The following is a 27,925-nucleotide window of genomic DNA, read 5'->3' on the forward strand; positions in this document are numbered from 1 at the left end:
GGTTTTGAGCACAATTATTATTCGTGCTCTTTAATGCAAAATGCACAATTATTCGTGCTCTATATTGATGGTCACAATAGCTACTTTAAAATAGTCAGTTTCCTATATAAGAGTTTTCATTGTTTTTAAGGCACGATTTTACTTTTTCATGTCTTAAACTTAAGACTTTTGGGCGGGTATATATCTGACAATATCGACTGACACTTTTTATTTGACTTTTGTACATGCATACAAACCATTCATTTGTGCCCAATGTATTTACTTTTTAACAAATATTAGGGTTGCCAAAAAAATCAACACGCCACTCTCTCCACCACCTACACACCACCGCCACCTCTTACATCCGTCCACCACCCAAATCAACGACACTTCACCACTCTCTCTCTCTCTCTCTCTCTCTCTCTCTCTCTCTCTCTCTCTCTCTCTCTCTCTCTCTCTCTCTCTCTCTCTCTCTCTCTCTCTCTCTCTCTCTCAAGTAATGCAAACACAATAAGCTCACTAAAATTAAATTTTCAACCAAACTTGCACAAATACATACATAATTAGATTTTAAAACTGAGTATTAATGAAAATTATGCAAATACACAATTTGCTCACTCAAATTAAAACATTCAACATCTTTCAATATAGTCAAAGCAAAATCGCTTTGTCTTGCAATTGGAATAGTGGACAACTCCAAACTTGTTAGGCTTGTCCTACAAAACACAAACTTTTCATTGTCGGTCATTTCACAAAGAATGTATTCGACAATCCATAAGAATTTATAGCAGCACCCGAGAGAGAGAGAGAGAGAGAGAGAGTGAGTGATTCAAATTTTTGATATTTCACCTCTTTCAATTTACAATTGTTCATGGGATTCTCAAAATATGTATTCGTCTAATCGATCTCTCTAAATTTTCTTATTCTTGGTCGTATTATTCAGCTGCTCCAAGTGCTTTCACGGTAGGGATGTTGTGGTTGGGGAGGATTGGGAAGATAGGGAGAAGGTAGGCATTAGTAAAAAAAATCGAACGAGGAGAATAAATGAGGCTCATTTTGGGTTTCTAGAGATAGAGTTATGGTCTTCGGGAAAAACAATGGGTGGAGGAGGAGTACCGATGAGGAAGGCAAAAATATATAAACCTTTCAATGCTGTGGGGAGTTATGGTATTGGGGAAAGCCACGGTGGAGGAGGAATGTCTTTCAATGAAGAAGATGTATAACGAGGAGTTGATAAATTGAATAAATTATCATTTTTAAAAGTATATAAAACCTAAATGCAAAAAAAAAAGGTTTTTCGTGCCCTATAAAGAGCACAATTAATCATATTTTAAAACTATAATAATATTCTAACTAACATTGAGGTGACAAATTATAAGCTGATATTAGTATTCGACACAAGTTCAAGCCCAAATTTTAATGGACACAAAAAAATTCAAAAAAATTTAAAATGGACACACATTTACTATGTATATTGTGTAAAAGGCACGTTTAAGTACTTTTTGTGCTAATGATATTGAAAAAGTCATGGACCCTTCTTCTGTGCTCTTTGAAATGTTCCTTTAGAGCAATTTCCTAGTAGTGTTAGTAAAATGAAGTTATCAAAAATGAAAATAAATGAATATCGTTGTTTCTCGAACGATGAAGATTGAAGAATAAAAAATGCTCTAGCAGAAATTTATAAATAAATAAAAAAATTTTTTTTAAAAAAAACACTTAAAAACGTGAGCCCAACACTCTATTATAGATGAATACATTTGGGCCCAAGGGCTATTAATTTGGCCCAATCCATAGTCGGTAGAACACGTGTAAATTTCAGGTTCCGTGAAGTCCATTGCTTGCCACGGTGCCCCTCTTTCTCTTTTATTCCTCTCTGAGACACACAGAGTTTCACTGCGACTGCTTGTGCTTTAAGCTATGGAGGAGTTCTCGGTGGACGACCCAACTCAGCTACTACAAGCTGCTTCAGATTTCGCAAATTACCCTGGTTAGTGGTAACCATTTACAATCGCTTTGTATTGCAGTTTTTGTCAACCTTTTGAACTGAATATCATTGTATTTGCAGGTCTTCAGAACGACGCTTCAGCTAAGGACTTTCTGGATCGCTTCCCCCTTCCTGTCATTCTTAAGTAACCTTTTTGGGTTTTACCCTTAACTTATTCTCCAAGTTTTTGTGCTCTATTTCTTTGGATTTCAATCTTGTTGCATTTTCATTTCAGGTTTTGTTTCTGGGTACATGAACAAGTGTGCATTTGTTGTTTTGTTTTGTTTTTGTTTTTGTGTGTGTGTGTATGTGTGAGAGTATGTAACTGTTGTGTGATGGAAGCTGTCACCGAAATTGTTCATGAAACTAATAGCTCTTTCTGAGTTGATTATCTTTCTCTATGGCAGTGCTTTACAAACCAAAGCCGATGTACCTGGTCTAGAAAGTACATTGATTGCTGCTTTGGAAAGGGTATTCCAGACAAAATATGGTGCTTCTCTCATACCCCACTATATGGTATGGCTTCATTTCTGTAGCTAACTGATTTCCTGTCACTAATGATTCACGTTCTTGTGAAAAATGAAAGAGGGATTGTCATGAATTTGATTAGGATTCAACTACTCCTTTAATGAAATTTCAAAGCTTTGTCTGCTCTTGCATCAGCTTATTATGATGTATAAGAATGCTTATAGGGGATGCTCTGTTGATGACAATGTTGCTCTGGTTCAATGCAATAAAGGAAATTAAACCATACATGCCTTTTGTTCTACTCTTTTTATTTCTAAAGTCTAGTAATCTTCAGAAATAAAGAAGCTTTTTTTGTTTTGTTTTTGTTTTTGCGTATTATATGTCTTCTGGGATCTAGATTCTTAAATATTTCTCTTTGTTCTCCCTTCAGCCTTTCATACAAGTTGGCCTGACAGCAGAGTCTCATGAAGTCAAATCTTTAGCATGTAAAACGGTATGTACACAAATTTCTTATATAGTACTCTCTGCTTTATTTTGAGATTGTTGAATGCTGTTGTTCCTAATTAGAGAATATTGTTGTTTTCTTTGGCATATTTTATACTTGCTGTCCATTTGTTCCTTGTGCCGTTTTATTGAAATTTTTGGGGAGTTGAAACTTATCTAAGTACCAGACAATGTAATTAATTAATTTAACAACCGTCTTCAGGTTACTTACCTTCTGGAGAATTTGAATGAAGGTGCTATTTCTGCAGTACGTCTTATAGTTGAGCACAATATATATCCTCTTTTGCTTGATTGCCTCATTAATGGGTAAGGTCTAAATATTAAGTTTATGTTTGATACTTGGTGGTTTTATGATTTGGTAATTATCATCTTTTTTAGGGCAAACTGTTTCTACTTTTTATTTATTTCTTTGCCTTTATCTTTGAATAAACTCATGACAATGTGTCTCTTTCTGGTATGCAGCAATGAAAGAGTTGCAACTCTTTCAACGGATGCAATAGGGAAGATGGCTAGTTCTCCAGCAGGCATGGTATGGTTTTAGCATTTACTCTCTGAGTTAAATCTACTTAAATGTTGTTTTGATGAATACCTGCACCGTCATAACGTATCAAAATTTCTTGCTGTCATTATGTAGGATGTTGTTTTCCCAGCTAATACCAATGAAGCTACCCATCTTGGAGCTTTAGCAGCCCAGTGTTCATCACTGGTAGGGTGGTTGGAAATTTTGCTATTAATAGTCATATAGTTAATCTTTTATGAAAATTTAGCCCTACTTTTATGGAAGAACTGTAAAATACAAGTAGTCATCAGCTACGCTGGCTTCTGTTCTTTTCCTGTTTAACAACTTTATAGTGGTATTTGCCCTGAATTTTGTTGTTGACATATGCAGCAGAGATGTCACCAAAGTCGTTGTAACAAGTTGGGGATAATTTTTTATCAGTATATGTGGATGTACTGTTGTTAGAGTCACTTAAATTAAAAGTTGTGCATTTATGATCTCTGTATAAACTTCCACAATCTTCTTCCAAAAAAATAATTCCATGATCTATTTTGATATTAGTCATGTACTCTCTTATTTTAATTTATTTTATGGTATTCTGTTTGCTTATTTTTTCTGCTTGCTTTTAAAAGTTAAATGTTAATAATGAATGTTTGCAGGGACGGGTCCGGGTTTTGGCTTTGATAGTGAAGCTATTCTCTATCTCCAGTTATGTGGCATCAGCAATTCACAGGTCAAATCTGCTCAGACTTTTTGAGGCAGAAATCAACAACACAAATGATACCCTTGCAACCTTGAGCGTTTTGGAGATTATGTATGAGGTTGGCCATTGATTACCCATTCTCTCTCTCTCTCTCTCTCTCTCTCTCTCTCTCTCTCTCTCTCTCTCTCTCTCTACAAAACTGCCTGTTTTGAAAGCTCTAACTCTTCATCTTAGCTTCTGTGATGCTCCATTTCATGCTATATAATGATTGTGGCTTACTACAAGCTCTTTATTTAAACTCAGCATTCTGATATCCGGAATAACTGAAATACATTAAATATATGGGGACGAAAAAGAGAAGCTCCACAGCTTTGTTCTAGGACTAATGTTTAGGACAAATTGTTGAAGTGTAGTTGCCCTTGATTTGCATGTGATTATTTCTAATTGAAAGATATCTATCTGACGTTCTCTCATCTTTTCTTTTAGAGTCAATAGAGGATTCCCAAATTTTCTGGTATCGTTTTCCTTTAATAATCTCTTTTCCTTGATTAAATACCTTATATTGAAATGTTCTTGTTATATGTGCTCAATTGATAAAGTTGTCCGAGGTCGAGCATGGTAGAGAGTTTTTGTCAACAAGCACCCTTCTGCAACTGCTTAGTTCTATAATCAGGTGCTTAGTTGAGAGAATATTTTCTTAGTATCAGTTTCATGTTGCATCCTTTAACTGTTTAGGAGCTCTTGTAGACACACAACATAATATCGTCTTATGAATTTTGTAGCAATAAATCAATGGAATCAGTTTTAAGATCAAGAGCAATGATGATCAGTGGAAGACTTCTGTCCAAGGGGAATTACATGTTTGCTGATGAACTTAGTAAGGCTTACATTCAACTTCTGCTGTTCCAGATGCTTGTGAAATTTATAATATGAATAATTTCTACTTGCATCATTCCAGAGAATTGAGTTCCTCATCAAAATATCACAGGACTTTTGTTTTTCATTTCATCCTGAATATAAGATGCCCTGCAGTTCAGTGCCTTCATTATTTGTGGTGGCTCATTGGTAGCTTGTGTACCAGTTCTTCCAAGACGGACATTATGCCTACTTTTAGGGCTGCACCGTTGAGGCATGTGCCATCCCATTTTCTGACCTAGAGAAAAGGAAGAAAAAAGTCTTCATTAGTGGGCACCCTTAATTTCTTTTTTATGTTTTGGCCAGCTTTCTTTGTTTGAATTTTATCCAAACGACCCAAAGCTGCCTCTAAATTGCCAGTAGCAGTTGACCCCTTGTCCCTATTAGGTTGGAAAGAGAACACTAGTTTTCAGGGTATAACATTCTGGGTTGGATAAAAATGATTTTAACATTTTGAGATTTGTTACTTCTGAAAAATATATAATTGCTTTCTCTAAGACTGTAAAATGTGGTCCTTAATTGATTTCGGTACTAATCTTGATTTTGCAGGTGTAAAAACTGTAGTATCAGCCATAGATAGGATACTTAGTTCATCAGAAACTCAAGATGCAGATGAGTGTGAATCTGCTCTTGAAGCACTGGGTGAAATAGGGTCATGTAAGTATGCCCGCAGCTGTTCTAGGCTTGGGCATCGGATTACATAAGTGAAACATTTCTACATATCCTCATTAAGAAGTCAATAATTATAGCTGTTGTTTTGGAATGATCTTAGCAATTCAAGGGGCGCAATTTCTACTTTCAAGCTCACCACCAGCTGCAAGACATGTTATTTATGCTGCCTTTGATAGGCAAGGACGTGGTAAACAACTGGTGAGTGAATCTAGTCCTTTCACTTTATGTTTTTAAGTTCTTCCATCCCCTTATTTATATGTTCTTATCATGTTTTATTTTGCCAATAGATTGAGTTAGGAAAGGTTCACCTCAGTCAACTATCTTAAATCTTACAATGTTTTAGTGGTACCTCATCTGACAACTATCTTAAATCTTATGGATCCCACAACAAGTTTATTCTTTGATTGCATCCACTGACATATTGGGTTTGCCAATAAAATGATGAATTGGCTTATACACATGGGATATGTGATGTTTCCTAATAATTGACTGAACTGTTTCTGTGATGTGTCCAAGTATTCGGTGATGATTAGAAAGATAGTATCTGTTGTACTTTACATTTTCTATTATACTTTAATTGTTCTTTGATGGCAAGGGCAGGCTGCTTTACATGCCCTTGGAAACATCTTTGGAGAAACTCGGTCTGAAAACAGCATGATACTGACTAGTGATGCAGAGGAAAGCCTCAGACGCTTAATTTATGAAACTGCATCTAAGAGCTCAAAGTTGACACCATCTGTGAGCAGTTTTTCCCTCCCTTATTTTTTTACCTCCTAAACATTGTTTCATAAACCTCCAAATTTTTTGCACTTGGGTGCAGGTCATTTTCATTCCTTTGCATGAATCCACCAATTTTATTTATCAAATCAATTGGAGTTCATAACTTTCATATGGATTCACATTTTTTTTATTATAAAGCGTCCTTGTCATTCTTCATTAAAGTCTTGAAATGTGCAGAAGTTTTACTCAGTTGTTGATGCAATTGGCAGGGTATTTTCCTCTCTGTTCTCAAACAGGATTCAGAAACTCGTTTGGCGGTGAGACTTCTAAAATCACGAATTGTGGATATTTTTATTAGTGTGACAGTTGTATACTTTTATGAACATGAAAGTAATTGAACATCTGGAGCTCAATTTAACATGATAGTTTTTCTCGCTGTTTTCTCCTGAGCTCTACATATGTCTTATTTTTATTTTGTGCTATGTGGCAGTGCCCTTTAATTCTGTTATATTTTTTCATATGGAAATGGAAGTATGATATTTAGATAGACTGAATCTTTCATATTGTTGTGGTGTTTGTTGTTGTAAGTACTACTGACTCTTTGGAACACACTACTTTTTATATTTGGGTCACCTTTGGAAAGGTTCGTCGGTTACCAAAGCATAATTATGTTGAGAAGAACAATGAGCGATGTAAATTTGAAATTGAAAGTTTTGATGATGCTTCATTGGATACATAGTGATGCTTCATGTGGCGATGTAGAAAGAACAAAAATATAAAATAAGATGATATACAAATTTATCTTATTACTACATCTGTTGCTTATATTTGAAATTTAATTTATTTTGGTATTTGTGGTGGTTTTTAAATGCATTTTCAGGGTTATAGAATGCTGACTGGGTTGGTGGCTCGCCCATGGTGCCTCATGGAAATTTGCTCGAAGCAAGAGATAATAAATATAGTGACCGATGCAACTACTGAAACCACAAAATTAGGTCTCTTTCATTTTCTTTATATACTGGTTCAATTTATTACCTTGCAATACTACATGAAATTGGCTTCTATTTTTTTAGCAATTAATAACAGAGATTCTTTCCTGTGTCAATGTAAAGGGACTCCTTTCCAAAATAAGTACCTTCCCCTGAAATATTATAACTACATAATACGTTACTTTTCAGTGCTCAATCTAGGTGATGGCACATTTGGCAGACCCTTACCTTAATATCGTTTCGTTTTTCTTCTGGTTTTCTTTTGCATTTGGACTAAAGAACTGCTCTCATTTATTATTTTAGGTTCCGAATCTAAACCTATTTCATGTAAATGAAAAATATTGTTCAGGTATGGAAGCCAGATATAATTGCTGCAAGGCAATCCAGAAGGCTTTTATCATGTCAAGTAAAGTTAGCAGTGATCCAGCTCTTGCTGGGCTTGCTGAAAAGGTTAGTTCTATTTCTGCAATACACAACCTTCTTCACTTTTTTCAAAGAGTGGGGGAGGAGGTTTTGGTGGATCCCTGAGCACATCAGGGAATTTTATTCAAATTGTCAGAACTAAACAATTTCATGACAATTTTGTTTGACCTTAAAATCGTAGTCGATAGTACTCAGTTGCCTTCACATGTTTCTGTGTGACTTATTGGGTGAGTTGCTAACCATTGAAAACAAATAATAGAACAGAAGAAAAAAAAATATATGATCAACAGAAAAATTAGGTCGTCTTCACTTTTTTCTTTTGTTTTCTCAAACAACCAATTAATTGAAAATGAGGCTCATGTTGTGTATCTTCTCTTGTCCCTTCCTTTTTGTGTGCAGTTGTATGATGCTGTTAGAAAGGGTCCCTATCTTGCTAAACGGCTTGAAGCTCAGCCTACAGTGGTGACAGATGACAGATTCTAGACACCGGCAGGCATCAGCAACTGTGTGCAGCCAATGAATTTACTGTTAACACATGTTGCATACAAAAGTTTGTTTAAACTGCGGAAACATGTTAAGCTGTGAATTCTCCTGAATGTTAAGCTGTGAATTTAAAAAGAATTATTACCTGTTCAGAACTGAAACATGTTAAGCTAGCGAGGAATGTGGAATTGTGGAATTCCATATTTGCCAGTTCAAAGAAAGTTGTCGAGTTTCTCAGAGTACAATTTTCCCAGTTAAGGTAGAGAGGAATATGGATTCGTTGACCAATTCTTTTTCCCTTTTATACAGAAAATGAGACCCATTAGCTCTCAATCGGCAGGTATATTTCTTCCCAATCGAATTCTTCTTCTCCGTAGATGAAAAACCAGAAGAAAAGCATCACTCGGTAAAGCATCCATTAAACATTTAATCGCAAAAGGAATTAAATAAGACTCTACTCTTCCAATTAAAACAATTCAATGTTTCTTTAAGTAAATGTTTTTCACTATGGGTATGTTCATATTAGAAGGGTGAATTAACCACATGTCGGATGCAGAAATAAATAATATTTTCTATTATTATTTCATCCATTTTGAGTTTCAATTTGCAAAAATATTTTATATTAACAATATGAATAACAATAACAAATATACCAATACAATAATATATTATTCCGCCATCAGGGAGAGAAGAGTAATTCCACCAGCAGGGAGAGAAGGGGAATTTCATATCCAGTGGATAAAATTCTGAGGAAGAAACACTCTGTATTACAATTTTTGAGGGAGAGAGAGATGGCAGCTGCTGTTCATTGCCTATCTTCGTGCTTGGCCCTTCCTTCCAAACTCAGCAACCTTTCCCTCAATGGCCCTTCTACTTCTTCTGCAACTCATTCCACCTCAACCCACTTCACTTCTCTCAGTTTCTCCGCTAGCCTTTCTCACAATTTCTTCTCCAAAGGTAATCAAAACTCTCGCTTTCTTGCAATTATTGCATTCCTCTTTATCTGTCTTCTTCTTCGACACTCACACCACAAAACATGAACAATTAAGCACAATGGGGTGGAAAATTTTACCATTTCTGGTCTAAAGTTTTGGTTTTTGCGTATCATATCACCCATTTATGAGAAACCAGACAGAGGATGATATTAATTCAAAAGAGAATTTTTTATATCTAGTTTCTTTTCTTTTGTTTTCAGGGTATTTTTCATTGAGCCCAGTTCAGAGGCCAACTCGTCGTTCGGTAGTCTGTGAGGTTGCCACAACGAAGAAGCCTGATTCTGCTGAAAAGAGAGCTCGGCAGGCTGAGAAAAGGCGCATTTACCACAAATCCCGGAAATCTGAAATCAAAACCCGGATGAAGAAGGTACTTTTCTTTTCGTAACTGATGGGTTTTGCTTCTTTTGGCTTACATTGTCTGCAAATTTAAGTTCATTCTGATTATTTCCGATGAATATGCGACGATGCTATGACTAGTTACTATGAGTTATGAGTGTGATGAATTCATATAATTACTTCTGTTTTACTTATTCAGTGTTAAGAGTTTGGTGTTTACAGGAGACTGCTTTCTTAATCAATGTGTTGTGTATTTTCAGGGCACATAGTAATTTATCCACTGCTTGGTGTATAAATGTAAATAGAATTAGAGAAAAACCTCATTGTATATTTAGTACTTTGTAGTACATATGAGCGCACTGCGCTGGTGCTTGTGCATGCCTAAATTCAAATGCCTCATTGAACCTTTAATGTTCAGAGATGCTTTCTGAAGTCAGTTGGAGATTTACTTGCTACTACAACATAAAGCGTATTCTATATTTCTGCTATTTTTATGTTTTCTTGGAGTTATGGAGTTTTTAAATCTCGGCCATGTCTGTTAAGTTCTATGAGCTTTTGCTGGGTTTCAAGCATAGTAGTGATATCTCTAAAGCATGCTGTATTTTGTTGTCAGTAATACAATGAATCTATTTATATTGGAGAAAGAAAATTACGGTTCACTCAAAGATCTTAGCACACTCCTTTCTCCTACAGAATGGCTATCCTGCATGAGTTAATAAATGGGAATAACCTGTGCACTTTTCAATACTTTAATATCCCCTGATACATGACTTAGGCCAAACATTTATTTGTGTGTATGTGTGTGGGTATGCATATGTTTTAGCACAGTAGTATTCTTAAGTATAGCTTCTATAGCCATGCCATGCCCCAGTGTACAGCTCTTGACTTGTCACCATGTTTGCTGCCTTGGTTTCTCATTTGCAAAGAGCGACCATATAACTGTCTAATCAAGGTTAATGACCAATTTCTACTTGGTCTCATTACTTGGTTGAGTAAATTATACTGGTATTAGTTAAGAGCATTTCTATGGAGAAGCGGATAGTTCATGGATTATACTGGTATATTAACAATATGCTTTTACTTCCTAATCTATATATTTTTCTTTGATATCTTTCTAAGTGATTCGAAAGGCAATTATACCAAAGATAAAGTGTTGGATTGGAATTAAGTGTAATGGAAGTCGAGGTAATACTTTATCTTGATCTCTATCCTTAGGGGTCAAGATATATATAGGAATGAAGTTGTGCTGAGAGATCATTTTGCATTATTTGGAGCATCATCTTTGGAAAAGAAAAAAAGAGGAATTTCAGAGAAAATTGGACATTAATTAAGGAGAAGTTGTCAGGATGATAAAAATGTTACCTGTGTGTTTATTTGCTGTAAGGATGATATAAAAAATTGTTCATAGATTGTGTTAGAAGTCATGAACGTGTATAGCTTATCCAGTGGCGTGATGCCTGTTTGATTTAAACAGGTTCTAAAGATGATCTCTGTCTCTGTTACTCTGTGTGTGTGTGTGTGTGAGTGTGTGCTGTTTTCCTTCTGTTTTTTATTTTCTATTTTCTTTTGGCTCTCATGTGTTTGCATGCTCAGCTGTACAGAATTTGTATTTATTAATGTTAGAAAGGGCATGGATCTGAATACATGGTTATCAATTACTCTTAAATTAAAAGTGCAACTGAATAGGAACCTTTTTATGTCCTCGTACTTTAGTCATACTTGCCAAAACAATTCATTGTATTTCCACTTTGAAAATATGTGGAGAAATGAAAAGTTGAAAGACCCCTTTAAAATTTTTCCCTGCTAGGAAAGAAATGCATTAGCATTGCTGAAATTCATGTTCATCAATTTTGGGCTGCCGTTTATTGTTTCTTGGCTACCTTTTTCTAGGTTTTGGAAGCTTTAGATGTGCTCAGGAAGAAACCAGATGCTACGCCTGAAGAGGTGCTTTCAATTGAGAAGCTCATTGGAGAGGCATACTCCATCATTGACAAAGCAGTGAAAGTGGGAACCTTGCACAGGAATACTGGAGCACGCAGAAAGTCTCGACTGGCCAGAAGAAAGAAGGCTGTAGAGATCCACCACGGCTGGTACACCCCAAATCCTGAAGTTAGTGCTTGATAAAACCCCTTTGTTGGGTTATATATTCTTTTGTTTCCTAGAACTGTGTTCGTAGGTTGTAATTGTATTATTATTCCCATTAACTTTTGTGTTGAAAATGTGGTTGTGCCAAATATAGTCTATTGACTGAGTGAATCACAAAACTCTTGACATGGCACCAGAGCAAAATGCTGGTTATTGAAGAGATGCGCTAGAAAAAGATGGGTTTGGAGAATGTGATGTGTGGTAATTTTCCTAATGCACGCTTGTTTTAACCATGTTAATTATTAGTAGAGGGCAGCCATGTTCCACTTCCTTTGTAGGGTTTAAATGAGACACTCATGTTGATTTCGTATAGTGAGTGAATGAAGGAGAGATATTTGATGTTGGGTTTTAGGATAAAGCATTCTAGGGTACACAATTTCGGTTTTTTTTCGTGCAACAAGATTTGAACTGTTTGATTTATTCTCATTTCTCACCCATTCCATGCCATTTAAGCTATAACTCATTTGGGTATGATGTCCTCACAAAAAATGACAATGGATATTCCCAAGTAAGTACAGGATCTGTTTAAACCTGGAAAAGGCAGTTGCTGTTAGTAGTATAATGTTATGGTATTTAGTGGAACATGAAGAAAGTTTTACATGAGAGAGAGCCTAGTTTTGAAGTGAACCATTAGAAAGCTGAGTTGCTCAAATATCCAAAAAGCAAAAATGCATTGAATTTCAAAGTTGAATCCCCCTAAAATTAATTAATCAAAGGGTGGAAGAGGCATTTAATTGATTAAATTATATGATTTTTTTATTTTAAAAAAGAACGATAATAATTTATTGATAAGATAAACAAAAACAAGTACAAAGCAACTAAGGTGCTGAATATGGATACAACTTATCCAGTGACCAAACGCAACAATAAGTTGAATTGATCTTGGGAGAGTAGGCACAACTCAAAAAATGATTAAAATCCCCGAATCAGAAACTAGAAGCACATGCACTCAAACATGCAATGAAGATTTATCGCGCAACGATAGAAACGACAAATCTGTATTGAAAGCCAAAAGGAAATAACATATCCTAAACAAAAAATGAACCACATTAAACTCCTAAGTATGCATAGAATCCATGTTTCCATAAACAGAGTGAAAATCACTACATTGATGACGTTGAACATAAAAAAGAAACACTCCAATATAGTAACACTAAGTAGACAAACATGTAATACTAGCTTCCTTAGGTTGCGGTTGCAGTTGCAGTTGCAGAAGATCCTGAAGAGCTCTCACTGCTTTTCTCAGTAGACGTTGTAGTTTTGCCAGTAGCTAGCGTAGACTTTATAAAACCATCATTTTCAGACTGATCCATAATCTTTGTGGCACTCTTCTCTCTTGCAGCCATGATCCAACATATGCTCCATAACGGACACAGCAGCAGCACTACTACGTCCAGCAACATCTTTCCAATCATGGTGATTCCCTGTATACCAAATAAATGAGAACCAATCCATAATACCACTCATGAGATGTCTGACAAGAGACGCAATTTTCAATCATCGGAATCATATATATTTTATGTTTTTTTTTCAAGATTAGTTCAACCCTGCAATAACTAAGCCAGATTCAAGAATTGAGAGATTCCCATTGTATTTCAATTATTCGAACCGCCTATTTTTTAGGTAATCTTTCAAAGATATCTATACCAAAAAAAAGAAAAAAAAAACACTTTAATCTAAAATCATTTAACCATTCAAAGATTATCATTTTAATGTTTTCTTGAAAGTTTATTTTGTTATAAATGTCTTAGTGGTTTTCAATTTATCTAGTTTTTTGCAAGAATGATCTATGAATGAAACTTGACAAATAGACGGTTCAGATCGTTGAAGCAAAATTTGTAGTGATACCCACAATGTGATAAGATTATTTAAGGGATCTACCAAGGGAATTATATAGGTGCAGGTGGTTCCTAGGAAGGCTAGCTATGAAAGCATTTTTGAAATCCCTAGCAAATCAATTGTTTCCACGGGTGTTGAATTAGAAAACACACTTCACATGATAACTATGAGTAGAAATCAATACATTCAGACGCAACGTAATAACTTAAGCAATAACTAAGTAGACAGACATGTAATTCTTCCGTGTTCCAAAAACAGCAATGAGCTCACTATACATTGATGAAGCTGAACATGAAAATAAAATAATATGCCTTTTTTGGCTCTGGCTGACTGAAATTGTTGCGGGCTTTGGTTGGCTGTGCCTGTGGAATCATAAATCACTAGCTAGGAGAGAGTATGATCATGAAGAGCTCTGATTCTTTGTAGACTTGGTAGTTTTGCTAGTAGCTATCGCAGACTTTACACTCCAATAAATTCCCTCATTCACAAAGCCTTCATCTTCTAAGGTTTTATAAGGCGAGGGATAAAGGTGAGGCGTTTTTAGTCTGCCATGCGAGGCCCGAGGTCTACTAGAACTACCACACAAATGCTGTTTCTCTGCATTTGAGCTGTTGGTTGTAGTTTTGCCAGTAGCTACCGTACACTTTACACTCCCATAAATTCCCTCGTTCATAAAGCCTTCATCTTCTAAGGTGAGGACAGTGGGTGGGGGGGGTAGTTTTAGCCTTCCTTTGAGTCTTGATCCCACACCTCGGACGCACTAGGTACTGCAACTTGTTTCCAAACATGGTGATTTCCTGTATACGAATAGATGAGAACCAATCCATAATACTACAAATGAGATGGCTGAGAAGAAGACCAATATTGATATGACAATTATGTGAATCAAATGGTCAAACGTTTTCTGATTTTTTTTTGTTTTTGTTTTTTTTTGTTTTGTTTTGGGTGTGAATCCTTGAAGAAGAACCTACAAATTTTAATTGGTAGTTTCAATCATTGGACTGCATATGCCAAAGACCAGGTGTTAAATGCGAACATCCTCAGTTTGCAAGGTTCCCATTTAGGAATTATCCTATATAAAAAACTTCAGAAAATCGAAAAATAATTTGAACATTTTAGTATCCTCGTGAACAATATAATTACGTAGTTTCTCATTTGGTTGATTTTATGTAAGAATATGATTCCACGAACAACTACTAAATAGACGGTTTGTATTATATGATTGATGAGGATTGAAACCCATATACGATCCAATCATTTTCTTCTTATCAAAAGGAATCCATCTTAATAAGTTATATATATATATATATATATATATCACCTGATGTTAACGATCCAAATTACTTATTTTTTTATGTGAACAACACAACAAACGAAAACGGTGTTAAAGAGAACACTAAAATGACTATCATTTAATTGAGTGATTTAATGATTTTGAATTCTAGTGATTTTTGCAGATAAGATATTTAAAATTAATAGAAAGTTCGAATTATTGAAATATAATACAGAACGGACCAAAAATGTCCCTCATATAACCTTATTTGAGGAATCCATAAAGTTAAATAATATATAAGTATGAGTATGACAGCATCTAGCTAGCTTACGTACTCTGAGAACCTGGGTATAAGGAGGAGGAATGGAGGTTAGGGTTGCAGAGGAAGAGCCTCCTGCAGTTCTCTCCTTCTTCTTTTTCCTTGGACACTGGATTTCGGTGACAGGTCATCTGAGTTGATTTTCGTTTCGTTGGAGTTGGAGGCGGGGTTCATACTGGCTGCACTACTCTTATTATCCAAACTCCTTATCAGCGACATGGCCTCCCTCACCATCTGCAGAGCCTTAGTTGTATGTTGTCCGTGGGCATTGGGTATATATAGACGTCTGGTTGTATAAGTCAATATGAGAACAATACCAGGTATTTTGTAGGTAATTAATTAAATTAACATGGGGTCTCTCTTCTAGAAAGGCTCCACATATATATATATACAAGTCCAAGCTATGGAAGCATTTTTATTTATTGTTTCCATAGTTTTCTAGCATTTATATATATATATATATATATATATATACTATTATGGTTGTTAATGGGGTCATACCATTGTGGAAAAGTATGTTTCGCCTAGGACCAATATCTCATTAGCGAAACCCTTAGGTAGTAGTGTGAGTGAGTAAATCCCCCTCTCTTTTCCTACCTTCGACCCAAAATATGAATATGATTCAAGTCGCTGGTATCCACAATTAATGGTAGCAAATAACTGGTGTAATTTTTACTTTAAAAAAAATATTTGAATACAATTATAATAGGTTTAGGATCATGGCACAAAGAATTCCATAAGGATTTTAAGCCTTCATATCTTATAAATAAATACAAAAATATAACGAGGTCCCAACGAAATAATTAGAAAGATGAAAAAATTTAATCATGGTTGCTCAGCGCTCAAATATGTCTGCGGCAACTATGGCTTTGATGAGGTTGAAAATCAGGGGAACGTCTCTAAATTATCTCAATCTGGATTTCAACATTTACAGCCTTGACGGCATCTTGATGGCTCAACAACATTTACGTATAATTGTTATACAGTACAGATATTGAACTAGATTTTCTCCTTATAACTGTGCCGGGATCAGGACTCTGCCACGTACCAAAAAAACCTTCTTAGACCAGAACTTTGCCGGCGGCTGGTAAAGATCACCAAGTTGTCACATCTCGGCCACAGTAGCAGCAGCACGACAGACAGTAGAAGCAGCAGCACGACAGACAGTAGAAGCAGCAGCACGATGGGCAACAGTAGCAGCACCTCGTATTGCGACTTCTTTAGAACCATGGTGATTATCTAACAAGTACCAACCGTCAGTGAGTAGTTTCTACTTAAACACAGTAAGATTAACTATCGATACTCATTTATTCACAATAAAAATACCAAGAATAAGAGGAAGCTGAAAAAGGAAAACAAATAAACAAATAATACATCTGCAGATGATGCATCAAAACTCCTATCAAGAGACATTGCCTCCGCCAGCACTACTGTCTGTGTGAGTAGCTTGAAGCTTTGATTGGTATATTATATATGGAGTAGGCTTTCTTTAATTTGTTGGAAACTTCAAACTAATTAACCTCCCTCTGGAAAAGGTTATTTAAACCAAGTCAATAGTCGACACTAGGTGTCTGGCAAATTTTGGCAACATGGACTAAATTTTCTGTGGAAATTTATCTGTGTTTGCAACTTCAGACGTGGTAAAGCAACCTGTGAATGCTAAAGAGTGCCACCAACAATGCAGATAGAAACTCATTTGCATTGTTAAGAATTGTTCCGCAAGGACAATAATTTCAAGTTTTCAACATATAACGAAAATGAGAATGTACTTGGATAACTGTATTCCTTGTTCCAAAAGAGGACATTTTGCAGTTCAAGTAAACCTAAAACTTAAAGAAAGCTTTACCTTCTGTACTCAAATCTCCTGTCAAACTGTCACTTCCCTTTGCTAGCTTTTTCTGCTTGTCCGCCATCCCTCTTTCCACTTGATGTTCATAGAATTCACCAATATTTCTGTCCTTGGCTCTGGTATCATTCCCTTTGACGTCATTTCACGAAAATATCGCAAAAAATCCTTTATCCTTCCCTTGTCATGGAACCCATGAATCATAATGGTATAAGATCGCTGGTCAGGTCCCAACCCATTTCTCTCCATCTCTTCCCACGTGTATCTAAGTCTTTCCTCACAATCCCACTCCATATACAACTTCAACAGCAAATTGTATGTGTCACTAGTCATCTTGCATCTACTTTTTTCCATCCTCTCCAATAGGCCAGGAACTTCCTCTGGCTTCTTCAAGGACTTGAGTAAACAATTGAAAGTTACTTCATTGGGCAAGCAACTTCCACCCTTCTGCTCCATTTCATCCAAAAGTTCATAAACCTTCTCCATGCGCCGTATTTTGCATAGGTGCTTGATCAGTGAATTATATGTTGCAGCATTCGGGAGACATCCTCGGACATTCATTTCCTGAAAGACTTCCAAAGCTTGAGGAATTCTCTTCTTGAAACAAAGCGCATCGATCATGCAGCTGCATGTCACCACATTTGGGTTGCAACCCTGATCCCACATAGCTCGAAATAACTTGAGTGCTGTTCCTAATTTCCCCTTCTTGGTCAGAGAATTTATAAAAATCCCATATGTAAACTGATCCGGCTTGCATTTAGATGCAATTATATCTTTCCAAAACCTTTTTGCCTCACGTACATTTGCTCGTACACACCATCCATTAAGAATGATATTCCACGTCTTTATATCTTGTTCAAACTCTTTCCCCTTCTCGTTAAACAAAGTTTCCGCAACTTCTACATGCTTATACCGGCATAGCCACATCAAAAGCTTCTGAAACGCAACCAAATCAAGCTCGAGACCAAACTCTTTCCTCTTATAAAACGTAAAAATTGCTTCCTCCACCCTATGTGCAGCCGCATATCTATTGAGCAAAATCCCATATGTTCCTTCATTGATAAGCCCCTCTCTCTTTGACATTTCGTCGAGCACTTGGGAAACCTCATCAAAAGCCCGCATTCTGCCAAGAATGTCAAGAATCTCGTTGAAACAATCAGACCCAGGCAAACACCCAGTTCCTCCTCCACCTTTACAAGCCCAAGTGAAGAATACATAAGCTAGTTTCCAATCAGACCTGTGCCTCCTGAGCACATTCAAAACCAAATCCTCTGTCAGCACAAACCCACATCGGTCAAGAGCTCGCTCAATCTCCTCAGCCGACTTGTCCCTTCGAAACTTGAGGATGTTTTGGATGAAAATAGCCGTTTGGTCATCTTGGTCTTCCCCAAACCGAGCCTTTTCGTCAGAATTTGCAACTGAGTGTACAAAACAGGTCGTCTTATTCCTACCCAGAAAGTAAAATTGGGATATCTTACTGAAAGTTTCAGACTTTGGGTTCGTTGGGCTCTGAAATTTGTGAACTTTAGCAAGGTAAGAGAGGGGTTTGTGTGCAATTGGGTGGTGAGAATGATGGGTTCTGGGTTGGGTTTGGAATTCTAATTTGAAATTTTGTTGGATGTTCTTTTCCCGGGAAAGAGTTCTCAAGGTTTTGAATTTGAATCCCATGTTTGGTTTTTTCTTCTATTGGGCGTGTTTGGGCTGGAAGAAAATCATTTCCTAGATATGTTATATGTGTGTTTATGCATACAATACTTCCAGACAAATGCAAAAAATATTTATCTTGTTTTGTTATATATAAACCCATAGATTGTTGACCTTCATTTCATTCCTTTTCATCTGAACCATAAAACATTAAAATGAGCATAAATTAAGAAAAAAAAAGTGGTCCAAAAATAATCTAGTCAGAAATGAAGAGCATTAGCACCTTTTATTTTCTTTTGACCAAATGTGATAGGAATGTATTCATTGCAAGTTAAAACTCCAAAACTTGCTCTTATTAATTAAAGATAGGTCAATAGACTTAGAGATGATTGAAATATCTAGGGATAGGCCCAGTTAGTTATGGTGCATTTGAATTTCACATGATCAATACGAAAGTATGAAAATACTACACTTGTTAGGTTATCATGACTCATTAAGTGGTATCATGACTCATTAAGTGGTGTAATACTACTTCGAGAGTCAAGTCACCTGTACTATTAGATAAGCTAAGATGACTCAACGAGTGTGGTATTTTTTATGTGTTCATACCAAATACGTTAATGTAAAGGTATGAATTATCTAAGTACGGAAATTGATATTTATAACCCTCTGTGATGAAAAAGTCTCACCAAATTTATCTCAACCAATATAACTTTTAGCCGTTTAAGGTTAAGGTTATCCTCATTTACCCCAAGTTTGGTTGTTAATCTGCAAGCTTTTTCAATTCAATAGAACCCAACCTAACAATTTATTGGGGCTATCCTATTCCCTTTAGACACACTAGGTTGATGGGTGAGCTACTACCGTTAAGATTGAAATTACTAGTAGACAAACCATCAAAAGGTTGGTTAGAATGGTTGTGTCTCTGGGTTCATTTTTAATCCAAATTAATCCCACTTACTTAAAGTTTCCTTTTTTCTTTGTTAGTGTCAAATCTAGTAGTTCTTTCAAAGTTGAAAACAAAGATGGCTAAAGGAAAGTAGTTTTGATCGAATAGCCAAATTACTTTATTTAAATCATAACAAAGTTCCAACACAAACATCTCAAATTGGCCACAAATCAGTAGGAAAGTTGCTATATCCAAAGGATTTAACAAAAAGTGCACACTCTCATTCATTTCTTTGTCGTACTTCGTTTTTATGTCTCTTTGAAAATGACTAAAAGTTGTAGCTAGCTAATGTGAGTAAGTTGAGTGGTGGAATCAATTGACCGCCTTTTGCTCTTTTAACATGTTCATGTTTTACTCGTACTCGTCTTACTTTGAACTTATGTCATGTCATGTTATGTAATGTCATATTGTTCTGAAATAATTGGGACCTAACCTTAGTAATAACATTTTCTTTTAATTTTCTCTTTCAAAATTTAAATTATCTAAAATTTGTTTTCTCAAAATTTATCAAATGTTAGGATCATTTTGTTTGAAGAATTAAAAAGGAAGAAAAAAGGGAATATCGATCAACCTTTGAGATGCAAGTTATACTTTTTAAAAAATAAATGAGCATTTTTTCTAACAAAATTATAAAAAAAATTAAAATTAAAACATAAAACCCCGAATATATAAATTAAAAAAATGGTCGCACATACACAAATGCACTACAAATTTATCTTTTTGCTTGCTGGGTAATAGTACTTTTTCATATTTTAGAAAACAAATTCAACTAAAAAAATATTTGCAGAACTTTTGTCTAACAGTGGTGCTGTGTACAATGTGATCATCCGTTCGGTGATAATTACCACTACACGTGTATAACCCACGTGGCAGCATCCCTACAAACGAAAGGCTACAGCCGTTGGATCAGATGGGACCAGTTCAAAGGCGAAGGACAGAGCATTTTCAAAGAGACTGCCCACATCAGAGAGAGAGAGAGAGAGAGAGAGAGAGAGAGAGAGAGCGATCTACTCACGCGGCGAAGAGGCGGACCCGTGCCGACAATTTTTATGGCAAAACCCAAAAAGTCCAACAACCCCAAAAAGAAGCACCACACAAAGAAAGTTTTGATAAAAATGGAACTAAACGCCGCCACAAACTTTCCGTTTATCGGCCCAACACAAAAGAAGAGGCAGCAGATAACGCGACGACAGCGCCGTCATAACCGCCGTTAGGAAAAGCCGCCCTTGGATCTCCAGCGTGCCGCGTGTTCTCACCAAAAACGCGCCAGCGTGGATCGCCGCGCTATTTTTTCCTACGTGGCCCCCACGAACCGAAGCAAAAAGGAAACGAGCGGGCGGGAGAGTCAGTGAGTTGTGGGTGGGTCAAACTCCTCGTTGACCGAGCGAATATTTTCTTTTCTTTTAGCTCTCGGTGTTGTTGTTGTTGGCATATTGGGCGCACCGGCACGTGTGGCGCGTGACGTTGACGCTCCACGCGGGCTCTCCTTAATCATTTTCAGCAAAACCCCGGGTTGAGATTTTCATTTTCAAAATTTTCTATTTTTCTAATTTATCAATTGTAAATTAACAAGTAGTGAAAATTTGTGGCGTGAGATAGCAGCCACAAATTGTTATGTCAGCTTGCTTATTATGTTGGGGCTGATGTTGCTCATCAAATCAAGCATTCAAAAGTTTTTTAAAAAAGGAAAATACTCGAGTATATCATGCGGGTGTTATTAATTCGTATATTACAATATGAATGAATAACATTTTTATATTTTACGATATAATACTAATAAATAATGTATCATAATATAGGTAGATTGTACACGACGAGGTGGGGATTGTCAAGAATGTTTATATGCTCTTACATCTTCATGTGGTCCAACAATATTATTACAAATCTTTTTTATTTTGATCAAATTTATTGACAATGCAACCAAATGAATTACATCAAAAGAAAAGAAAAGAAAAGAAAACGAATTACATCATAAAAGAAAATTTTGCTAATTTCAGTAACAATATTTTCATATTCTGCTAAAAACCAAAAATAAGTGCTTTCTACAGGATTCTTGATCTAACTACCGTTTCTCTTTTTTATTTTTTAAGTATGTGCATTTTGCTTACATCATCTATGTTTTGAACTATTAAAGTAATTTTTTTTTAAAAAAAAAACCTTAAAACATATAATAAGTTAATTCACTGTTGAAATTTTTTTTTGATACATAGCATACTAAAAACACCCCCCACAATGTCCTTTAGTAATGATACACCCATCATATTATTTTTATTACAACACAAGAAGCCTTTTTTTATTTAAAAAAAAAGCCACAAATTGTGAACGCTTTCTTCCAACCAATGGGAGGTTTCTATAAAACTCCCGAAACATAGATATTTTTCACACTAAGTAGTATATTATATAGTGGACAAAATGCAAACTTTTGGAACTCCTTTTTGTGTGACAATAATTTACATGCCTCAATCTTGTTGTTGAATGAATGCTTTCCGATTGGGACTCATGGGCAAATGATTCTATATCATTGATCAAATTTGGCCTATTTCCCTTTTCGTACACACTCAAAAGATAGAGATATATATTTCAATGGACAATTTCTTCAAGAATATTCGTGAGCTAACAAGGAAACAAACCCATTTCAAGAATAATGTGATCTTAAATGCCATGGAAATTTTGATTACTATAGTTTCAATGAGTTAGATGACAGATCATATTCAACCAACCTTACAAAAGCAGTGGACAAATTTGACATAATTATATATTGTTACTCTACTAACTAGAAAAAACAAATGAAATATTAGCCTACCATGGTCTTAATAACCTATGTTTAGCTCTCTCGCACTGCTTGAGCTAACTCAAGACAAACAATAACTAACGGGCCACAAAGTCAACATAACTACATTGTCATAATCTAACATGGTGAAATAAAGGTGTAGACAACAATTATCATATTTTAGTGAGTGAATACGTCAAAGTAGACCGTTATGCTGAAGATGCAGACATAAGATAAGCCCAGATCCATGAAGTATCGCAAAATCTTTTGCCCAACAAAACGAACTCTGTTACGACACGACACCAACACAAGCAACCAATACTGATCGCATTTTGATTCTTGAAACTAATGACCAATCACGTTAATAGGAAACAAGTTAGCCGAAAAAAAACACTGAAAAAGCTAAATTATGTCCTATCATGGGGCAAAGGTATGCAATAAAATTGGTAACATGAAATACGAGATGAAATTGCAATTTCAAGCTCATTATGAGATCAAATTATGAAGATAGAAGTTAAACAAGTTGTTCTCCTATCAAAATCGTTAAAACTGATCTTAACATCGATCCATAGTAAAGATCTCCATTATTTTTTTAAATTTTTTTATATCAAATATGAAAATCGGTTCAAGCATATTGAAGATATATATCAACAATAACTAAAATGGCAAGAAATTTCTTCCTAAATTTTACTTACCAAACAAAGAGAAGAACAACATCCTTGTGTAGACAAAGATATGTACCACACCAAAGCATTAAATTTTTAGAGGTAGGGGGTGGTTAAAAATCTGAAAAAGAAAAAGAAACATGAAGGGACAATAAATACGTGTCATGAGGTGAGAGGCAGTCAGAAGTAACCGAGGTGGTTCGTGCAAGAGAAGCCACATTAGGCTAACATTGTGCACTTGAACATAACACACAAGCGCCCAAAAAGGAGCGTAGCTTTAACACTCTCTCTCCCCTCCCTATAAAATCACACCTTCACTCCCTCTCTCTCCCAACAAGCCTCCTTCCTCTCTCTCTCTCTCTCTCTCTCTCTCTCTCTCTCTCTCTCCCTCTAAGTCTCACATCAATCTTCCCAAGCACAAAAACCATGGCTCCGACGTCGCCCAAGTCTCCAACCAAATCCGGCTCCGAAATCCCGAGCCCAAACTCCAAAGAGATCCGGTACCGCGGTGTCCGTAAGAGGCCCTGGGGCCGCTACGCCGCCGAGATCAGAGATCCCGGGAAGAAGACGCGCGTCTGGCTCGGGACCTTCGACACTGCCGAGGAGGCAGCGCGTGCCTATGACAAAGCGGCGCGTGAGTTCCGCGGGGCCAAGGCGAAGACTAACTTCCCCACCCCCGCTGAGCTCCAGCTCGAGGCCGCTGCCAACATCAACAGCCACAACAACAACGTGCCGAAGGCTGCCGCGGCAAACAACAGCCCCAGCCAGAGCAGCACCGTTGAGTCCTCGTCCCCGCCGCCGCCTCCGCTGGACCTCGCTCTAGCGCCCCATTTCGCTGCCGGCGGCGGCTACTTCACCGCCGCGAGTGGCTTCCGCGCGGTCCCCGTGGCGCGTCCCGTGCTCTTCTTCGACGCCTTCGCACGTGCGGAGAACGCCGCCGCCCTCCAGCGCGCTCGCGAAATGTGCAGGTTCGAGCGTGCGGTTGTAGCTCCCTCCTCCGGCGGGGCCCACAGCGACTCGTCCTCGTCCTCGGTGGTGGATTTCGATCGCAGCCTTCCCAACGGACGGCTCGATCTCGACCTCAACCTCCCTCCACCATCGGAAGTCGCCTGAGGCCGCCCCCTCCAACCAAGATCGCGTCTTTTTTTTATCCGGTCTAAATTTGTTCTTTCTTTTTTAGCTTAAAAAAAACCCACCTAGGCTGTTTAGAGAGCGAGAAAGCAAGCGAAGCTCGAAGCTGACATGTATTTTGAATTAGCCCTACATGCAGTTGTTAACTGCTCTACATGTTGTATATACCGAAAGAGAAAAAAACCCAAGCCTTTTCCTTTCCCCCTTTTTCTTTTTCCATCTGAGAGAGAGATCTTAGTTTTCTCTCTGTGTTGTCTAGTAGCAGTACATGTTATCAAATCTGCAAATGAAATGAACCATTTCATTCTGTATCATTCGGTTGTTTACTGTTTGTTTGCCCAGAAACCGCAAGAAAATGAAGGAGGAAAAAAAAGGGATCGATCGAAACAACGAATTTTACCAAACCCAACTTTTTCTTTCTTTTTTTAAAATTTTATTAAATCGTGAATTTTACCCAAGATTTGTTTGTGGATAATATATGACGACGACCCAACAGACATGTCGCCGGCATTGCTTCCCGATTGATGAGCCTTGTCCTGAGGTGTGGTTCTGAATTCGTGTGACACCTCTAACGTGCGCAGCCGACTGGTTTCTTTTCATCAGTTCCAGGTGGGCGCACGTTAGAGAAAAATCCCCTTTGCTTGCGTCAGTCACTGGGTGGGCCCCGCCTGCTCGAGTATGGAAGACCACACTACCCGTTTTATTTCAGCAGCAGTTTAAATAAATAAAAATATAAAAAAAGCTGTAAGACACGGAGCGGCGTTATGATTAGAAAGCATGGGGGACTCTTACTCTCTCTCTCTCTCTCTCTCTCTGTGTCCATACCCGGGCGTGTCTCGTGATCTGCTGACCTTTCAGGACGGATCTGGAGCGTGATCTTGATCGGACGGTTCGAATTTGGGGGACGAGGGGTGGGTCCGTAAGGACTCGTTTAGGGTAGCGCCTCTTGGTTTATTAATTTTTCCTTTGGTTTTTATTAGAGACGGCACCGACGGCGAAACCGCTGCGTATTTTAAGAGGACCGAATCAGAAGCCGGTGGGTCTACAGGTGGGCCCCAGCGGACCGTGTTGACGAGGTACATGTCGGGATTCGGGTTGTCGTCACGTGCACCCTACTCTCACTCACCGTCCAGTAATTACTAATTCTGTTTCACATTTTAAGTTTTCTCACTTGCGCCCTTCATTTTTCTTCTCATATAAATTTGGCCCCATCATTCTCAAATATTTTCCGTTCAAGAAGTAACAATCATTTTTCTTTTAGCTATTCTATTGTCTTACTATCCATGGTAACATCATGAGTTGTTGAGTTGTGTATGGAACATCATATACATATAAAGCAACAATAAATGGACTCAAAATATTATTATAAAGCAACAATAAATGGACTCAAAATAGAAAATCATGTTACTAGGTTGTGATTTCTTGTCTATTTAACAAAAGTTGGATTGAAGTAGTCTCTTTCTTTGGATTTTCACAAACAAAAACTCTAACATGTAAATTGTTTTGTCTTCAATCAAACTCCCATGCTAATGTAATTTTTTTTGCACAAACTCTTATATTTGATCTTTAGAGATTGGTCAGTCGACAACAAACTACAATAATTTTTGTGATAGGAAGATGATATTAAAATGTTATTATTTCTTTTTGTATGTTTAACAAAATTCAGATTTAATGCATTTTTATTTTGTTCTAAATCGTCATAATTGAGCATAATTTTGTAACTGATTGTATCTACGGTCATACTCCAGTTCATTTTAATGATGTGTCTTACGCACACATTTTTGTCTTCGAGTTCTAATGATTGACGAGTCGACAACAATAGACAACAAATTATCTTATAGAGAATCATATAAAAGGTTATGATTTCTTTTTGTCGATTTTAACAAAATTTGAATTTAGTGCAGTTCTTTCTTTGTCTGGTTCGTCATAACTGAATATTATGACTTGTAACTGACGTTTCGGTTGAACTCTAGCTCATCATGCTGAGATGTCTTATGTACGAACACTTGCCTTTGAGCTTTAACGGGTAGCAAGCCAACAAGAAAGGCAATATATCCTCTGACATAAAATCATATTATCGGGACTTGTTTTCTTGTTCTTCATTCAAGAAAAGGTGGATTTAGTGTATCTGTGACATTTCTATTTTTATATTGTCCATCATAACTAAAAACCCTAATTCTTAACTGACTATACCTTTTACCAAATTCCAGGTCATCATGTTGATGCGTTATTTGTGCGGACTTAGCTCTCGAGTTTGGTGAACCGACAAATAGGACAATGGTAAAAAGTTATATTAAGGAGTCATGATCTTTTCTTTCCTTTCAAAAGGGTCCAGTTTAGTGTAGTTATGACAATTTTTTTTTTAAAAATATGATCTAGGATTTAGGGATTTCTTTATCTGGTTTAGGGTTTGCATTTGAGATATGGAGGTTGGGGAATCGACAATATATGAAAGTAAAACTATAGATATTAACATGTTATGATCTCTTCTCGTCCTTTAAAGAATAGTTCAATTAACTATGTGTACAACATTTCAATCTTCGTCTGTTTTATCGTAAAGAGACAAATGAATACATAATTTCTAATTGAATCTAACATCTATCAAACTCTGGCTCATCAGATGCATCTTCTATGCTAACATGCATATATGGCTTTGGAAGTTGGTGAATTGAAAACACGAGACAATATATTCTATCATAAAAAGTTTCTTTCTTCTTGTATGTTGCACAAAGGGAGATCAAGTGAATTTTGTGAAATTTCCATCTTTGTTTTGCCTGACAAATGTTTGTGCCTTCAAATTGATTGGAGCAAAGAGTCATAGAGCAAATAATTTTCTCATATTAGTTTCACTTTTGGTACAAGATTGCTATGTTTTAGTAGAGTGGATTGACTGACAGGTTGAGCTAAAACGATTAAAATAATGCTACTCTTACTACATCCCTATACCATCTTATGCAGCAATTAAGGTAGACAATCACATCAATTAAAATTATTTAATATTTTCTTTTATTTTATAATTTATTTCAGTATTTATTTTTCTAATTATTTTAATTAAAATAATTTTTTTTTATTTAATTAATGTGACATATAATATAGACATGCCACATTATGTAATATATTTATAACATTACAGCATTATAACTAAAGATTTCACCGGTGGTATGCTAAATTTTCTTCCCAAAAGTTTTCCACAAGTTTGGCAGCAATTGAAATTGCAGCCCCCCCTTACCCTCTCAAATAGTTAATTAATATAGTAATCCGCCGGCTGAAAGCCGCCGTCTTAAGTCCTAGATATTATATTTGTTTAAAAAACTTGATTCGTATCTTTAGGTGTTTTAAAAACAAATCACAATTGTTATTAAAATGAGAAAAATATTATAAACAGGTGGGCAAAAGTGCAAGAACGGAAAACTCTTGGGGGGTGATGTTGAAAGTAGAGACTAAAAGTGGTGGCCAATTATAATTTCCACCCTCTCTAGCATAATTATTATAAATGTTTTAGGAAGCAAATTAAAGGGGTCCACGTGTGAAACAGTGTCTTAGGTGGAGGCGCGGCGGCCGCTTTGCGTCTGGCCCACACGTCGATCGTGTCGTCTGGAAGCCACGAACAAGTCCGCAAGATTTCGCTTCCCATGCAGTTGTGCATGACGCTGACACGTAGCGAATGACGCACC

The 27,925-nt window shown here is 36.6% G+C and overlaps 4 protein-coding genes across 5 annotated transcripts; 3 read left to right on the forward strand and 1 right to left on the reverse strand.

The window, feature by feature from the left end:
- Positions 769-12,048, forward strand: LOC18778526 (30S ribosomal protein S20, chloroplastic). 2 transcript variants are annotated; one of them, XM_020561753.1, is made up of 4 exons: positions 769-800; positions 9,123-9,296; positions 9,535-9,701; positions 11,561-12,048. In XM_020561753.1, the coding sequence occupies exons 2-4, from the start codon at positions 9,131-9,133 to the stop codon at positions 11,789-11,791; spliced, it is 564 nt and encodes a 187-aa protein (XP_020417342.1). In that variant the 5' UTR covers positions 769-800; positions 9,123-9,130; the 3' UTR covers positions 11,792-12,048. The 2 variants fall into 2 exon arrangements, with proteins under 2 accessions (XP_020417342.1, XP_007212118.1); XM_007212056.2 differs by having other exon boundaries at positions 782-791; positions 9,122-9,296.
- On the forward strand, positions 1,832-8,627 carry LOC18780114. Its single transcript, XM_007211680.2, has 17 exons — positions 1,832-1,966; positions 2,045-2,108; positions 2,371-2,479; positions 2,862-2,924; positions 3,138-3,241; positions 3,398-3,464; positions 3,570-3,641; positions 4,094-4,255; positions 4,737-4,810; positions 4,920-5,014; positions 5,602-5,709; positions 5,825-5,922; positions 6,325-6,462; positions 6,714-6,761; positions 7,325-7,439; positions 7,783-7,883; positions 8,256-8,627. Exons 1-17 carry the CDS (start codon positions 1,897-1,899, stop codon positions 8,337-8,339), a joined length of 1,572 nt encoding a protein of 523 aa, XP_007211742.2. The 5' UTR covers positions 1,832-1,896; the 3' UTR covers positions 8,340-8,627.
- Positions 15,920-18,862, reverse strand: LOC18778882 (putative pentatricopeptide repeat-containing protein At3g15200). The gene is made up of 2 exons (XM_007211427.2): positions 17,093-18,862; positions 15,920-16,485 (listed from the first exon to the last, which is right to left on the reverse strand). The coding sequence occupies exon 1, from the start codon at positions 18,758-18,760 to the stop codon at positions 17,135-17,137; it is 1,626 nt and encodes a 541-aa protein (XP_007211489.2). The 5' UTR covers positions 18,761-18,862; the 3' UTR covers positions 15,920-16,485; positions 17,093-17,134.
- On the forward strand, positions 23,440-24,598 carry LOC18778290 (ethylene-responsive transcription factor 4). Its single transcript, XM_007211927.2, has one exon. The coding sequence runs from the start codon at positions 23,547-23,549 to the stop codon at positions 24,231-24,233; it is 687 nt and encodes a 228-aa protein (XP_007211989.1). The 5' UTR covers positions 23,440-23,546; the 3' UTR covers positions 24,234-24,598.

The sequence above is a fragment of the Prunus persica genome, chromosome G4 (assembly GCF_000346465.2).
Source record: "Prunus persica cultivar Lovell chromosome G4, Prunus_persica_NCBIv2, whole genome shotgun sequence".
NCBI classification, from domain to species: Eukaryota; Viridiplantae; Streptophyta; class Magnoliopsida; order Rosales; family Rosaceae; genus Prunus; species Prunus persica.